The sequence below is a fragment of the Cherax quadricarinatus genome, chromosome 16 (assembly GCF_038502225.1).
Source record: "Cherax quadricarinatus isolate ZL_2023a chromosome 16, ASM3850222v1, whole genome shotgun sequence".
Taxonomy (NCBI): Eukaryota; Metazoa; Arthropoda; class Malacostraca; order Decapoda; family Parastacidae; genus Cherax; species Cherax quadricarinatus.
In genome coordinates, this window is record NC_091307.1 from 51,871,102 (window position 1) to 51,888,444 (window position 17,343).

Consider the following 17,343-nt stretch of genomic DNA (forward strand, 5'->3'; position numbering starts at 1 on the left):
CCTTTATGGAGTGGGGCTATATCCGTTGTTTTTAGTAAATGTCTATGCTCTTTTTCCATAACATACTTAGGGCACGTGGACGGGGTATCTTAATGAACAGAGAGTTCCACGAGTCTGGGCCTGAGGCTGAGTGCATGGGCATGTTGTCAACAGTTTTTCCAAAGTCTAGTGGAGTTAGGATTATGTCAGAAATTTGGCATACATTGACAGGACTTTGAGGCTCATTCATGAAAAGCTCATTTTGAGTGTCGATCTTTAGACTGATCAGTGGCTCGCTGAGCACAGAGTCGTATTAAGATTTCAGTATCTCACTCATTTCTTTGTTGTCATCTGTGTAAATTCCTTCTTGTCTGAGCAAGGGCCCATACTAGATGTGGTTTTGTCCTTATTTTTGACATGTGAAAAGAAATATGTCGAATTCCTTTCAAATTCACTTATCACTTTTAACTCCTGTCTCTCTTGGATCCTATATGAGTCCTTTAACAGAAGCTCAGTACTTTCCACTTCCTTGGTTAGCCCTTCCTCCGTGTTTCAGATAATCTAGCGTTCTTGAAGAGCTCAGAAATTTTTCTTCTTCTTCTGTAGAGGGAGCGTCTCTCTGGTGAGTAGTATTGTGGGTTGGTGAGTATTGTTATTGTGGGTTGGTAAGTAGTGTTGTTGTGGGGTGGTGAGTAGTGTTGATGTAGGCTGGTGAGCAATATTGTTGTGGGTTGGTGAGTAATATTGTTGTAGGCTGGTGAGTAGTGTTGTTGTGGGTTGGTGAGTAGTGTTGTGGGCTGGTGAGTAGTGTTGTTGTAGGCTGGTGAGCAGCGTTGTTGTGGGTTGGTGAGTAGTGTTGTTGTAGGCTGGTGAGTAGTGTTGTTGTGGGTTGTAAGTAGTGTTGTTGTGGGCTGGTGTGCAGTGTTGTTGTGGTCTGGTGAGTAGTGTTGTTTTGGGTTGGCAAGTAGTGTTGTTGTGGCCTGGTGAGTAGTGATTGTGAGAACGTAAATATTACTCCTTTGTGCTATGCTTCACGTTTCATTTAAATATGTTAAATGTTCATATTTAATTTATAAAATTTCTCGATTTCACATGATAAAATATCACAGTAGGGTGAAGAGTGCGTATGCACTAGTCAGGCATTAAGCAGGCACTGGGAGTGTGAGCAGGCAGGACAGTAGTGTCACTGTGCTGTGTATGAGGTGGAGTCATGGCTCGGCCGCTCCTTGGTCTACTACTAGTGCTCGTGGCCTGTTTTGCCTTACTTCCAGACACTATTGGTGGAAATAATGAAGCTTTCAATTTGACAGAAAATGTTATCCAGAATCAAATTGCTATAAAACAGATACTGGAGGAACAGACAGGCATAGGTGAAGGTAATTTCATACCTATACATTCATATGCTTAATAATTTGCAAATGGGAGAAATTATTTGCAAACATTATCTCTCAGTCCACAGCAGGATTCGAACCTTCGCACTCTGGGGTCTGGCTTTGTGGCAAAAAATACTGTGTATTTGTTGTTAGGTAAGACATACAACAGTTAGGTATCTTTATTTCGAAACGTTTCGCCTACACAGTAGGCTTCACCAGTCGAGTACAGAAGTTGGTAGAAGCAGAAGACATGTGAAGACAATGTAATCAGTCCATCACCCTTGAAGACGTACTTTTGAGGAGGTCAGTCCCTCAGTCCATAATCTGAAAGAATGTGAAGCTGCAGTGACAGTACGCAGACTATGTACTGTCCGGAGGTGAGATGTAGGCCACTGGTAGAAGTAATCATTGAGAGGTCACGTCCCTCTCATATCCAACTATTTGTAGAAGCTGTCCAAGGTGTTTTGTTCTGTACCAAGATACCATTGTATTACAGTGTCTGACACAGTGAATAATAAAATGGTAGAAAATACCAACAGGTTGTTAGGTAAGACACATATACAACAGTTAGGCATCTTTATTCCGAAACGTTTCGCCTACACGGTAGGCTTCTTCAGTTGAGTACAGGAAAGTTGGTAGAAGCAGAAGAGTTGTGAAGACGATATAATCAGTCCATCACCCTTGAAGACGTAGTTTTGAGGCTGAGGAACTGACCACCTCAAAACTACGTGTTCAAGGATGATGGACTGATTACATCGTCTTCACATCTCTTCTGCTTCTACCAACTTTTCTGTACTCGATTGAAGACGTGAAACATTTTTATATAAAGAACCTAGGTGTTGCATATGTGTCTTAGCTAGCAACCTGTCGTTATTTTAAATCATTTCAATATTCATGCTGTATATTTTGATGCAGAGTGTGCAAGTTCGAATCCTGCTGTGGAGGGATTTTATATATATATATATATATATATATATATATATATATATATATATATATATATATATATATATATATATATATATATATATATATATATATATATATATATACATACATATATACATATATATATATATATATATATATATATATATATATATATATATATATATATATTATATATATATATATATTTTTTTCTAAGTGAACATTTATTAATAAACAAAATACATTTACAGAAAAAAACATAAACATGAATACAATGGCACAATGTATCAAAGATGATGAATTTCCTCCAGCTCCTCCGAGGCTGGACGTGAGCCAAGTATGCAGCAAGCATTTCCCCTCTGGATGGCGACGCTGAGGCGCTGGAACATGAAAGTGGCTGCCCTTGGGTCCCTGGTGGTGTCGATGAGTCTGGAACCCAATTCTTTAAGGAAACGTGTGGCATTTTTTCCCCATGATCCCAAGGTCTCTGATCCCACTGGGACAAATTGATACTGTTGGCTAATGTCCCTGTACTTGCTGATATTCATATTCATATATATATATATATACATATTCATATATATATATATATATACATATTCATATATATATATATATATATACATATTCATATATATATATATATATATATATATATATATATATATATATATATATATATATATATATATATATATATATATATATATATATATATATATATATATATATATATATATGGAAAACAGAGATACAAGATGCAATTCTAGCACAGAAGGAGTTGAATAATAGCTATAGGCCTTTCGTGTTGCAATCAACATATCAGGAGCTTGGAAAGTTGCAGAAATGAGTAAGAAATCTCAGTCGATTCATTCAGATTGACGCTTGGTAAGATTAATTATATTAGAGGCGGGAAACATACAGTGCCCCTAGCACACGAGTGCCTAGTACCAGACAATTTGAGTATAATAGAAATATAGGATAGTCAGCCCACAAGCATAGATATTGGAGTCGTTAACTAGCAAAACTAAAATTGATGATATAACAGCTATCAAAATTATCAGTCAGACTTCAGGGCAACGTTAAGGACTTAGCATTCTGAATATAGATGTGCATGGTAATTGTCTTAGGGAAATTTTACACACTTATGGAAAATAGGAAAAATAGGCAAGCTCGCCTAATGAGTAGACTCACTGTCGAGCCTCAAAAGGGAAGACAATCCCCAAGCCCTAATTCCTTGGAGTGCAACCCAGACAGCTAAGAGAATCCAGAACATTCATATTAGAATTCGGTTTTACATTGTTCACGGTACCCTGAATTATGTATGTATTAGGCTTAAACAACCCACTACTACCATTGTATAATTAATATTTGTCGTGTTTAATATTTGCAGACTCATGAATATTTCTTTCTAGCCATGAAGTACATAGAACAATGACCTTTTCCTCAGTTCATTTAGCCAGATTATTACAAGCTCGTTTGTGGTTGAATATTGCATTTGATTCTTCAGAAGTCCTTACTGAATACTGATGTTGTGTAATTCTAACATTTAGAGGTTTGCCAGTTTGTCCCACATAGGATAAGTTGCAGCCTTGGCACCCAATCCTGTACACACCACCTACACAGCGTTTAGGGGAATTCTTGATTAACATGCTCTTTGCAGTCTGTAAAGATGTTTTTAAGAATAGAGTTTAATACCACCTTAATTATTATTTCTTTCAGGGATCAAGAGTTTACTGAGGAAAATTAATGCTCTATCACAACTATTCTCCACTAAAATTGCTGCTGATGAAAGATGTACACAAGGTAAATATCCTTGTTTCTGTATTTGTGTGTTAGCGTGTAGAAATACATTGGAATATTTAATAATACTTAGTTGTTAAATACCTCAAGAGAATTAACCAGTAATAGGATGAGATAATTATTCAACTATGTAGTAATCTGTGTGTCTGACGGTAGTGCCACTGTTATTATCAGATGGAAATGTCACTACTATTATTATCAGTCAGTTGTGTCAGCTTTTAGTCAGATGATAGTGTCAGTCCTCTCTGGCAGGGTATGAAGGGAGCGTTATTGTCTGTCAAGGATTTTTTTGAGTGTAAGTTGAGGCAGACTGTGCTGCTTGGTGGTGTCAGCCTATAGATAGTAAGGGTTGGTGGCGTCAGTATATAGAGAGTAAGTGTTGGTGGTGTTAGCTTATAGATAGTAAGGGTTGGTGGTATCAGCATATAGATAGCAAGGGTTGGTGGTGTCAGCATGTAGAATGTAAGGGTTAGTGGTGTCAGCATATAGATTGTAAGGGTTGATGGTGTCAGCATATAGATTGTAAGGGTTGGTGATGTCAGCATATAGACAGTATGTGTTGGTGGTGTCAGCATATAGATAGTAAGGGTTGGTGGTGTCAGCATGTAGATTTTAAGGGTTGGTGGTGTCAGCATATAGATTGTAAGGGTTGATGGTGTCAGCATATCGAGTGTAAGGGTTGATGGTGTCAGCATATAGATTGTAAGGGTTGGTGGTGTCAGCATATAGATAATACGTGTTGGTGGTGCCAGCATATAGATAGTAAGGGTTGGTGGTGTCAGCATGTAGATTTTAAGGTTTGGTGGTGTCAGCATGTAGATTGTGAGAGTTGGTGGTGTCAGCATGTAGATTGTGAGGGTTGGTGGTGCCAGCATGTACATTGTAAGTGTAAATGGTGTCAGCATGTATATTGTGAAGGTTGGTGCTGTCAGCATATATATATATTCGCCTTATAATGTCAACCGGAAGTGGCAAAGAAAGCATGAGGTCACCATTAACCTCAGGTATTTTCAGCTTGTAGTATTTTCAGTTTGTAGTTGGGGCGCTTAGTGTCAGCCAGAAATTTCTACTAGTGTAGTCAGTATCAGTAGGCAGAATCAGCTAGTTGTGACAACAGGCAGTGTCAGTGTTAGCAATTAATGTCAGCCAGTAAGGTAAACAGAAAATTTCACTGTTTACAAATATTGTCATTCAGTATTATCAACTGCAAACAGTGTCAGTTTAATCTTATATGTCAGCTAGCAGTGTCAGCTGTAAGTGGCAGAATGTAGAGTTACCTAGTAGTGTCAGCTGACAGTGTCGCTTTCAGAAGTTAGTTTCAGCTGAAAATGTTAACTGGTGCAGTCAGTTCATGCTATATTTGTTAGCATGAATTGACGCCACCATGATTTGACGCCCACTGACAAATACCAGACGTTGGTATTTGCCAGTGGGTGTCAAATTATGGTGCCAGGCTTCTTAGTCCACTGAGAGAATCAGCTGTTTTGTGTTAGCAGGTAGTGTCAGGCCAGAGGGTAAATTAGTCCTGGAGAGTAAAGGAGAAGATGGGAAGGATGAGTAAGATGGGATGGGGTAGTAAAGTGGGAAGGGTGATAAGGGGAAGATTAGTGAGATGGGGAAGCTGGGAGAGTTGGGGAGGGTGAGTGAAGTAGAGATAATGAGAATAAGTAGTTGGTGGTGAAGGTAGGTAAGGAAGTTAGGGTAAATGAGATATGGAAGGGAAGTTTTGTGGGAGGATGAGAAGGGATAAATGAGTGAGATGGGAAAAGTGAGGGAGGTGGGAGGGATCGTGAACCATCCTAGTTTCAAATATTTCATTTGCATAGTTTTGGAGGAAAATAAATGTTCTATATTGATAGTTTCCAGTGACCAGTGTTGTCTGGGTAACAAATGTTACCGCTCAAGCGAAGTGTGTGTTTAGATTAATTACGAAAATAAAAGGAGGCCACATGAAACCAGTTTTATTACTGTAAAGCCATTCACAGCCAGTGAAGCAACCCAACTAGCGAAGTATTAAAAACATACTGGAAAGTTTTAAGCATAAATAGGAGTGAGTGAGTGAACAGTAGTGTAGGTGTAAGACATAATAAATTAACTGAGTAATGACCAGTCTCGATGACACAAACTTCTCGTAAGTCAAACTAAATGATCCAGTTGCCTTATCTTCTGGCAGCTACATGAATAAAATGAAATAAAAGCAGAAATATACCTCATCGGTAAAAATGAACAAAGATAATCTGGAATGAGCGTGAAATGTGAAATAGGTGAAATAAACCGCGTGTGCACTGCATGTCTGTGTAATGTAGATAATGTAAAGTATATATTGACAAAGTGTTCCAGTACAAACCACAGTATTATAGGTCTCCAGAGAATATATGTCAAAAATTTTAGCCAAAGTATTATGCAAGTTAAATTGTTTATAAGAGTACCTTACAAGATGCCAGTGCCATCACTGAATGGGAGACTCTTGCTGCTCCAGCACCAAAACCTAGTGCAGCACTGGCCTACAGTCAAGCTGGGATGGCCCCATCGCTGAAAAGGTGCTTTCCAACATGCTTAGGGCTGTAACGAACAGAAAGGGAGACTGCCCATCTCCAAGCTGTGAGTGGACTTATTCCGAGGACTTATTCCAAACAGTTCTGCGCCTTGCTGCCCGAATTCACACAAAATATACGTGTATTTGCGGCGAAGCACAAGCCGACCAATATGGTCTACATGGTCTTAACTGTTCCAAAACCAAGGGTTGGCATGCAAGGCACAATGAGGTCAACGACATCATAAAGAGAACACTTGCTACAGCTGGATGCCAGCCGAGAGGAAGCCCCGATCACTAGCAGCCAACAATACCCACAACCCAGCACACTGCCCCAATGAGATCACTATCTGTCCTTGGAAGAATAGCAAACTCCTAGCATGGGAATATACCTGTGTGTCGACGCTAGCTGATACCTATATCCATCACAGTGTGAGGCGACAGGGAGGAGCTGCTGACCACAGGGAGGAGTACAAGATCGGCAAGTACAGGGACATAAGTCAACATTATCAATTTGTCCCAGTGGGATCAGAGACCTTGGGATCATGGGGAAAACATGTCAAACGTTTCCTTAAAGAACTGGGTTCCAGACTCATCAACACCACCAGGGATCCAAGAGCATCCAGAGCCTCAGCGTGGCCATCCAGAAGGAAAATGCTTGCTGCACACTGGGCTCGTGTCCGGCTTCGGAGGAGATGGAGGATATTCATAACCTTTTATATATTGTACCAATGTATTCATGTTTGTGTTTTCTGTCAATGTATTTTGTCTATTAATAATGTTAACATGTAATATGAAATATAGAGGATGGTAGGGGAAGAAAATATTCAAACAATTATATTTTTTTTTATTATTTATTATCACACTGGCCGATTCCCACCAAGGCAGGGTGGCCCGAAAAAGAAAAACTTTCACCATCATTCACTCCATCACTGTCTTGCCAGAAGGGTGCTTTACACTACAGTTTTTAAACTGCAACATTAACACCCCTCCTTCAGAGTGCAGGCACTGTACTTCCCATCTCCAGGACTCAAGTCCGGCCTGCCGGTTTCCCTGAACCCCTTCATAAATGTTACTTTGCTCACACTCCAACAGCACGTCAAGTATTAAAAACCATTTGTCTCCATTCACTCCTATCAAACACGCTCACGCATGCCTGCTGGAAATCCAAGCCCCTCGCACACAAAACCTCCTTTACCCCCTCCCTCCAACCCTCCCTAGGCCGACCCCTACCCCGCCTTCCTTTCACTACAGACTGATACACTCTTGAAGTCACTCTGTTTCGCTCCATTCTCTTTACATGTCCGAACCACCTCAATAACCCTTCCTCAGCCCTCTGGACAACAGTTTTGGTAATCCCGCACCTCCTCCTAACTTCCAAACTACGAATTCTCTGCATTATATTCACACCACACATTGCCCTCAGACATGACATCTCCTCTGCCTCCAGCCTTCTCCTCGCTGCAACATTCATCACCCATGCTTCACACCCATATAAGAGCGTTGGTAAAACTATACTCTCATACATTCCCCTCTTTGCCTCCAAGGACAAAGTTCTTTGTCTCCACAGACTCCTAAGTGCACCACTCACCCTTTTCCCCTCATCAATTCTATGATTCACCTCATCTTTCATAGATCCATCCGCTGACACGTCCACTCCCAAATATCTGAATACATTCACCTCCTCAATACTCTCTCCCTCCAATCTGATGTCCAATCTTTCATCACCTAATCTTTTTGTTATCCTCATAACCTTACTCTTTCCTGTATTCACTTTCAATTTTCTTCTTTTGCACACCATACCAAAATTCATCCACCAATCTCTGCAACTTCTCTTCAGAATCTCCATAGAGCACAGTGTCATCAGCAAAGGGCCACTGTGACAACTCCCACTTTATGTGTGATTCTTTATCTTTTAACTCCACGCCTCTTGCCAAGACCCTCGCATTTACTTCTCTTACAACCCCATCTATAAATATATTAAACAACCACGGTGACATCACACATCCTTGTCTAAGGCCTACTTTTACTGGGAAATAATTTCCCTCTTTCCTACATACTCTAACTTGAGCCTCACTATCCTCGTAAAAACTCTTCACTGCTTTCAGTAACCTACCTCCTACACCATACACCTGCAACATCTGCCACATTGCCCCCCTATCCACCCTGTCATACACCTTTTCCAAATCCATAAATGCCACAAAGACCTCTTTAGCCTTATCTAAATACTGTTCACTTATATGTTTCACTGTAAACACCTGGTCCACACACCCCCTACCTTTCCTAAAGCCTCCTTGTTCATCTGCTATCCTATTCTCCGTCTTACTCTTAATTCTTTCAATAATAACTCTACCATACACTTTACCAGGTATACTCAACAGACTTATCCCCCTATAATTTTTGCACTCTCTTTTATCCCCTTTGCCTTTATGCAAAGGAACTATGCATGCTCTCTGCCAATCCCTAGGTACCTTACCCTCTTCCATACATTTATTAAATAATTGCACCAACCACTCCAAAACTATATCCCCATCTGCTTTTAACATTTCTATCTTTATCCCATCAATCCCGGCTGCCTTACCCCCTTTCATTTTACCTACTGCCTCACGAACTTCCCCCACACTCACAACTGGCTCTTCCTCACTCCTACAAGATGTTGTTCCTCCTTGCCTCCTTGCCTCCTTGCCTCCGCGGCCTGGTCACAGACCGGGCCGCGGGGGCGTTGACCCCCAGAACTCTCTCCAGGTAAACTCCAGGTAAACACGAAATCACAGCTTCCCTATCTTCATCGACATTTAACGATTCCTCAAAATATTCCCTCCATCTTCCCAATACCTCTAACTCTCTATTTAATAACTCTCCTATTTTTAACTGACAAATCCATTTGTTCTCTAGGCTTTCTTAACTTGTTAATTTCACTCCATAACTTTTTCTTATTTTCAACAAAATTTGTTGATAACATATCACCCACTCTCTCATTTGCTCTCTTTTGATATTGCTTCACCACTCTCTTAACCTCTCTCTTTTTCTCCATATACTCTTCCCTCCTTGCATCACTTCTACTTTGTAAAAACTTCTCATATGCTAACTTTTTCTCCCTTACTACTCTCTTTACATTATCATTCCACCAATCGCTCCTCTTCCCTCCTGCACCCACTTTCCTGTAACCACAAACTTCTGCTGAACACTCTAACACTATATTTTTAAACCTACCCCATACCTCTTCGACCCCATTGCCTATGCTCTCATTAGCCCATCTATCCTCCAATAGCTGTTTATATCTTACCCTAACTGCCTCCTCTTTTAGTTTATAAACCTTCACCTCTCTCTTCCCTGATTCTTCTATTCTCCTTGTATCCCATCTACCTTTTACTCTCATTGTATATATGTATCTAAAATATGTATCTAAACGTATAAAAGAAAATGTTAGAAAAGATTTAATTTCATATTTATATATCTATCTATCTGTCTATCTATCTATCTATATCTACATATATATATATATATATATATATATATATATATATATATATATATATATATATATATATATATATATATATATATATATATATATATATATATATAAATATATATATATATATATATATATATATATATATATATATATATATATATATATATATATATATATATATATATATATATATATATATATGTAGATATAGTTAGATAGATAGATAAATAAATCTGAAATTAAATCTTTTCTGAAATTTTCTTTTATACATTTAGATACACATTTTTTTCAATTATGTAATATAAAAATTAGTAATTTTGTACCAAAAGAACCTTAGAAAACTTACCTAACCTTATTATAACAAGCGCAATTTAATTTAACCTAATCCAACAATAGTTTAGATAAGTTTACAATAATTTAATAACAAACAAACACAATGTAATATATTTGTTTTCGTTAGGTTCAGAATGATTTTTGTGAAATTATTGCACACACGAATTTTCGCTTGCCTTATTCGGCAAGAAGAGCGTTGCTATTTAAATATACATATACATATAATGTAGAACGTAGGACTTAAAATAAGACATAAATCTGCTGTTTCGTAAGAGAGAGAAAAAAAGTTAGAGCGCCCTGCAGGTGCAGGATATGCTGAGAAGTGAGGTGTATTGGGGGCACTAATATACTCACTCACCACCCACTCAAAGCACTCGCCTCACTCCTCCTTAAACCTACACGTACTGGCATATTAAACAAATAAGAATCCTACAGTCAGCATGGTTATTGGGAAAAGAATCTAGGGAGAAAAATAAGGGGTATCGTTTATGGAATACGTGGCACAAAATTTCATGCACATAGCTTAATGCAGCCATGAACAATGCCCTTAAATGTGTAAGGTGCTTCTTGATTTGTTCTAGAGAGATGAAAAGCTGGACAGTTATAAGGGTAGTATTGAAGCTTAAAAGCCTAGATAATGTAAGCAATTTAGAAAGAATAAAAATCACAATACCGTGACTCAAGAAATCGTAATGACACGATTGCAAATAAACCATACCCCCGGCCGGGATTGAACCCGCGGTCATAGAGTCTCAAAACTCCAGCCCGTCGCGTTAGCCACTAGACCAGCTAGCCACAATAAGATTCATCCAACTAGGTATATTTCTACACCATAGGAAAGTTAGCACAGGCACCTCTGTGACCACAAATGCAAGTTTTTACAGACGAATCTCCAGCTAGCGTGGCCGTGACGAACTCTAGCTCAAGTCCCTTCACTGCCGTCAACATGACTCAAGAAATCGTAATGACACGATTGCAAATAAACCATACCCCCGGCCGGGATTGAACCCGCGACGGGCTGGAGTTTTGAGACTCTATGACCGCGGGTTCAATCCCGGCCGGGGGCATGGTTTATTTGCAATCGTGTAATTACGATTTCTTGAGTCATGTTGACGGCAGTGAAGGGACTTGAGCTAGAGTTCGTCACGGCCACGCTAGCTGGAGATTCGTCTGTAAAAACTTGCATTTGTGGTCACAGAGGTGCCTGTGCTAACTTTCCTACGGTGTAGAAATATACCTAGTTGGATGAATCTTATTGTGGCTAGCTGGTCTAGTGGCTAACGCGACGGGCTGGGTTTTGGTTCACAATACCGTGACTGGAACAATACACAAATAACCCGCACTATGTGCCCGCTTGCCAGATATATACAGTCTGGGGAGGAAAAGATACTCTGGACAGGAAAGAAGAGACAAAAAAAATGAATGCAATATAGTGAGCAAATTACAAAGAAGAGACGACAACCGCAGGAATCCACGCAACAGAACAAGATGGAGAAATATCCACAGGGGAAATGTAGGCAAAAGAATCCAGAACTCCTCTTAGAAAGAGAGAATGAGTCTACCTCAGATTACGTTGGCAGTAAAAACATCTGCAAATACTACGATACAGTGATGTGCATATCTGGGAGAGAATGCTGGTATCAACACAACAGAAAAATGTTAAAATACACTGTATGCTAGGGAAGGGCAAGTGTTGCTTTAAAAAGAAATACAGGTGCTTCAGTCCAGAAATGTGAAAAACCTCACGACGCTACAGAGAAAGCTGGAGTACGAGAAATGAACAGTATTCTGATTGTAGACAAAAAGAGAAATGAGCAGATCTAGAAAATGGAACAAACGGAGAACAACAGCTGGTACAGAGATGCACAACAGTCAATTGCACAACAGTCAAACAATACCAGTCAATTGGGTCGAACGTAGTATAGACAAGTGCGCAATTAATACTGGAAAAAGCATGGATATGTACACTAGGTGTCTTATGAGTCTTACGAGATTGTACATTCCCAGTGATGCTAACGAAACCCACAAACTTGAATATCCCAAATAGCAAATCCTGCTTCCCTTTTGCTAACGCTCAGGGGTGAAATAAAATAAAAATGACATAGTTATATTAGTGGGCTTCTTAGGGAAGCGAATGCCATGTTTGGGTCATTCACAGAAACACATTCTGAAGATGTTTCGGACGATGAAGATAAAGATAAAAAACTATAATACTGTATATATAGATGTGACAGAGATAACAATCCACAGGGAGGAGTAGGACCCTCTGTAAAAGATATTTTTTGTTGCACGGAACTGTTGAATTCACCAAATGATACAGTAACAGTTCTAGGCAATAAAGGTAGACAATAGGAATCTGGTAATAATCCTCGTATATAAACCACCGTCAGCAACAGCCGAGGAATTCATTCATCAGATAAGGAAGACAGATAGCAGTCTTGAGAAGCTTGAAAAACCCCACACCAAATATTATCGTCCTTGGCGATTTTAACTTTTCATGTGTAAAATGGAATATGGTTCATCACAGCATTGTACCAGAAATAGTTCCTGGAAGCACGCTAGCTCAGCTGATACATACCAGAGAACTACTGGGGCTTTGTGAAAAGTTTGCATTGAACGAACAGACAACAGATCACATTAGAAATTAATTATACTGGATTTAATCTTCACACACAACGAGGAACTAATCAGAGACACATTAACAAAAAAGTATATGATCACAAATCCACATAAGTAAAAACAACCATAAACTCGAGAGTGGAGAACACCAGTAATAATGTAGAAGGGATGCTCAGTAAATTTAACTTCAGCAAACACAGAACTGACTTGGACAAAGTTAACAAAGAACTTTCAGACATATCCTGAGAAACAATCATGAGCATCCTAAATCTTCACCAGTATCTGGGAAAGCTAAACACAGAAGCATACAAGATCTGTATTGAATATTTTTCATAGTTAAACTTTCATCACATGTAGAGAGCGTTTAAGAATGTACAGGATAAAAGGGGCTACTGAATTTCTTAAATATATGAATGTCATAATGGAGGAAAAATAGGCTTTTGATAGAGTTCCGCACCATAGACTGTTAAAGAAAGTGGCAGCTCATGGCATTGGGGGAAAAGTGCTCTCGTGGATCGAGTCATGGCTCACTGACAGGAAGCAGAGAGTGTCCACAAATGGGGTTAAATCCGAGTGGGGATCTGTAACAAGTGGCGTTCCACAGGGATCAGTCTTGGGCCCGTTGTTGTTTATAATATATATCAATGATCTTAATGAGGGAATTACTAGTGATATGAGCAAATTCGCCGATGACACAAAGATAGGTAGGATAATTGATTCAAACGTAGATGTTAGGGAACTTCAGGAGGATTTAAACAAACTCTATTCTTGGTCAGAAAAGTGGCAGATGCAGTTCAATGTAGATAAATGCAAGGTTCTGAAGCTCGGGAGTGTCCATAACCCTAGCACTTATAAGTTAAATGATGTAGAACTTAGCCATACAGATTGCGAAAAGGACTTGGGGGTTATGGTGAGCAGCAACCTTAAACCAAGACAGCAATGCCTAAGCGTACGTAATAAGGCAAATAGATTACTGGGATTTATATCAAGAAGTGTAAGCAACAGAAGTCCAGAGGTCATACTGCAGCTTTATACATCATTAGCAAGGCCTCACCTAGATTATGCAGCTCAGTTCTGGTCTCCATATTACAGAATGGACATAAATTCGTTAGAAAACATTCAGCGTAGGATGACTAAATTAATACATAGCATTAGAAACCTTCCTTATGAAGAAAGATTGAAGACTCTTAAGTTACATTCACTTGTTAGACGAAGAATGAGGGGAGACCTGATCGAAGTGTATAAGTGGAAGATAGGTATTAATAAAGGGAATATTAATAAGGTCTTGAGGATGTCTCTCTAAGAGAGAACCCGCAGTAATGGATTTAAATTAGATAAGTTTAGATTTAGAAAGGACATAGGAAAGTATTGGTTTGGAAATAGGGTAGTTGATGAGTGGAACAGTCTACCTAGTTGGGTTATTGAGGCTAGGACTTTGTGTAGTTTCAAATCTAGGTTGGATAAGTACATGAGTGGGAGGGGTTGTATTTGAGTGGGACTTTCACATCAGAGCTTATTTCTTGGGTGGCATAGAAAACTGGGTTGGGCAAATGTTTTGTTAGTGGGATGAATTGTAAAGGACCTGCCTAGTATGGGCCAACAGGCCTCCTGCAGTGTTCCTCCTTTCTTATGTTCTTATGTTCTTATGTTCTTATGTAACTAAGAGTTCACCGAGATGTAACACAAACCTAAGTTGTTGTTGTTCCAGACAGAAACAGCAAAAAGGGAACCAAAAGCTAAAAAAAAAAAAAAAACATTGAGGATATTGCAAGAAATTACATATTTCTTTACATCTGCTAGACTCTAGCTAAGAACTACCTGTAAAACTGGACTTTTAATCACAGGAAGCTCATACACGGACGATGAGCATGAAATGAGCGAAATACTAAAAGATTAACACTAATACTAAAAGATTAACACTAGCTGATGTTCAACAACCAACTACACGAAGCAGCCTGGAGAATATTGACACTTTTTTCAGTTCATCTGAAGCCCAAACAGACTAAATAACTGACAATAGCAATGGTCTCTTAAAATTCAGTAAAAGAGAGAAAATATGGCCTCTCACTCATCCACATTCGTGGATGTCCTTATTTATAAAAAAAAGTGCAAGGTACCAGTAGCACAAGCACTTAGTATCATCGGAGAAAGGACCTTAAGAGTACGAATATAGCTCCTTTGCATAAGAGAGGCAGTAGAGCATTAGTCAAAAATTACCGACCAGTAGCCTTAACATCCCGTATCATAAAAGTCTTTAAAAGAGTGATGAAACGCTAAATTATAAATTTTATAGAACAACGCAATCTGCACAACCCACACCAACATAGCTTTTGAGCTGAGATGTCTTGCTTGTCTCAACTGCTAAATCGCTATGATAGAATTACCGTGGCGTTGTAAGAAAACCAAAACGCAGATGTGGTATACATGGTTTTTCTAAAGTCGTTTCACAAACGTGATCATGGGATGACTGCACACAAAATGTGAGCCAAAGGTCTAGTGGGGAAGGTACGCAGATGGATTTTTAACTTTCTGAAAGATGGAATAAAAATAGTGGTAGTAAACAGAGCAAAATCCAGCATTAGCGAGGCAAAACTCTCAGTACAAACAGACACGGTCCTGACGCCTCTATTATTTCTTATCCTCATAGGAGAGATAGATAAAAACACTCGCCATAGTTTTGGACCATCATTTGTGGACACCAAAGTAAGCATGAAAATCACCTTCATAGATAGACACAAAAAAATGGCAAGAAGATATAAGTAGGGTTTTCCAGTGGGCAGTGACAAGCAATTTGACAGTTATCAAATAGCACGAAAAGAACACGTGAAAGATCTGGGAGTAATTATGTAGGCTGACTTTTCTTTCAAAGAATACTATAGGGTAACTGTCACAACACGTAAAATGATAGGGCGGATAATGAGAACATTCAAAACAAGGAATAGTGCAAGTGATGACACTATTGAAATCGCTTGTGGTCTCTCGTTTAAAACATTGTTGAGTATCGAGAGCTCTATTCCAGGCAGGAGAAATATCAGTACTGGGACAGATGCAGAAATCATTTACGGCTCACATAAAGCCAATAAAGGATTTAAATTATGTATTCACTGGAGCGGAGGAAAGATAGATACATGATAATGTATACGTGGAAATCATTTAAGGCCTTATTTTCAAAACTGCACACAGCCATAACAACATAGTGTGAGAGATATTGAAGTGTAAAATAAACCTAGTGAAGAGAAGGGTCGCCGTGAGTACAATAAGAGAACATTCTATCAATATTCTTTCCCCAGGGCTGTTCAGCATCTTATCAGAAGTTATCAGAAACAATACTGGGACAATTGTAAATGTTTACAAAACGAAACTGGCCAAATATCTCTAACAAGTGCCAGATCAAATAGGCTGTGATAGATATATGGGTCAGTGGACCAACAACAGCAACTGCCTGGTTGACCAGGGAAGCGCCCGACGAGCCTGTTCGTGTACTTATATACCTATTATATCTATGTGACTCTGATGGGTTAGTATTATACCCCTTAAATAATATCTTATCAATTCACATACACTTTTTAAATTACACCAAAGTGGTTGGGCCACTTACCTTTTATATCCTACCTCTCCCCCCCCCTCCCACCCTTTTCCAATATTTCCATCCTTACCCATCCTTCTTCCTTACCCTTCTTACCAAAGCTCTGGTCATCAGAATCAAGAATCAAGAATCAAGAGCCTGTTCGAAGGCCGAGCTTCGAGAGTAGATAAACTATCGAAACTCATCAAAGGTATAACAGAGAGTGAAAAAGATTTTGAAGGTGAGTGCACTCCTGTGAGGGTAAGTAGTGGATGAGGAAGATAAAGCAGATAACAGAAGGAGATGGGGGAAGTGGGGTGTGTGTCTGAAGTGGAAATGAGACTGGGGTAGGGGAGTAAGTCATATGGGGAGGGTGAGTTAGGTGGGGAGGGTGTGGTAGGAAGAGTAAGTTAGGCGGGGAGGGTGTGAGGTGGGCAGGGTGAGTGAGGTGAGCAGGGTAAGGTGGGGAGGGTGAGTAAGGTGGGGAGGGTGAGTAAGATGGGAGGATGAGTGAGGTGGGTAGGGTGAGTGAGGTGGGAAGGGTGAGTAAGGTGGGGAGGGTGAGTAAGATGGGGAGGGTGTGTGTGGTGGGGAGGGTGAGTGAGTTGGGCAAGGTGAGTGAGGTGGGAAGGGTGAATAAGATGGGAAGGGTGCTTGAGGTGGGCAGGGTGAGTGAGTTGGGCAGGGTGAGTGAGGTGGGGAGAGTGAGTGTGATGATGGGGAAGGTGAG

General features: G+C 39.6%; 1 protein-coding gene across 2 annotated transcripts in view; it reads left to right on the plus strand.

The window, feature by feature from the left end:
- The first annotated feature begins 1,164 nt into the window (after window positions 1-1,164).
- The window catches only part of LOC128688964 (fibrinogen-like protein 1), a 70,737-nt gene continuing 54,558 nt past the window's right edge, over window positions 1,165-17,343 (plus strand). For both annotated transcript variants that reach the window (XM_070085690.1, XM_070085691.1), the window contains exons 1-2: window positions 1,165-1,355; window positions 4,005-4,088. In XM_070085690.1, the coding sequence (XP_069941791.1) occupies window positions 1,190-1,355; window positions 4,005-4,088 (250 nt within the window). In that variant the 5' untranslated portion in view covers window positions 1,165-1,189. The remainder of the gene's footprint in view (window positions 1,356-4,004; window positions 4,089-17,343) is intronic.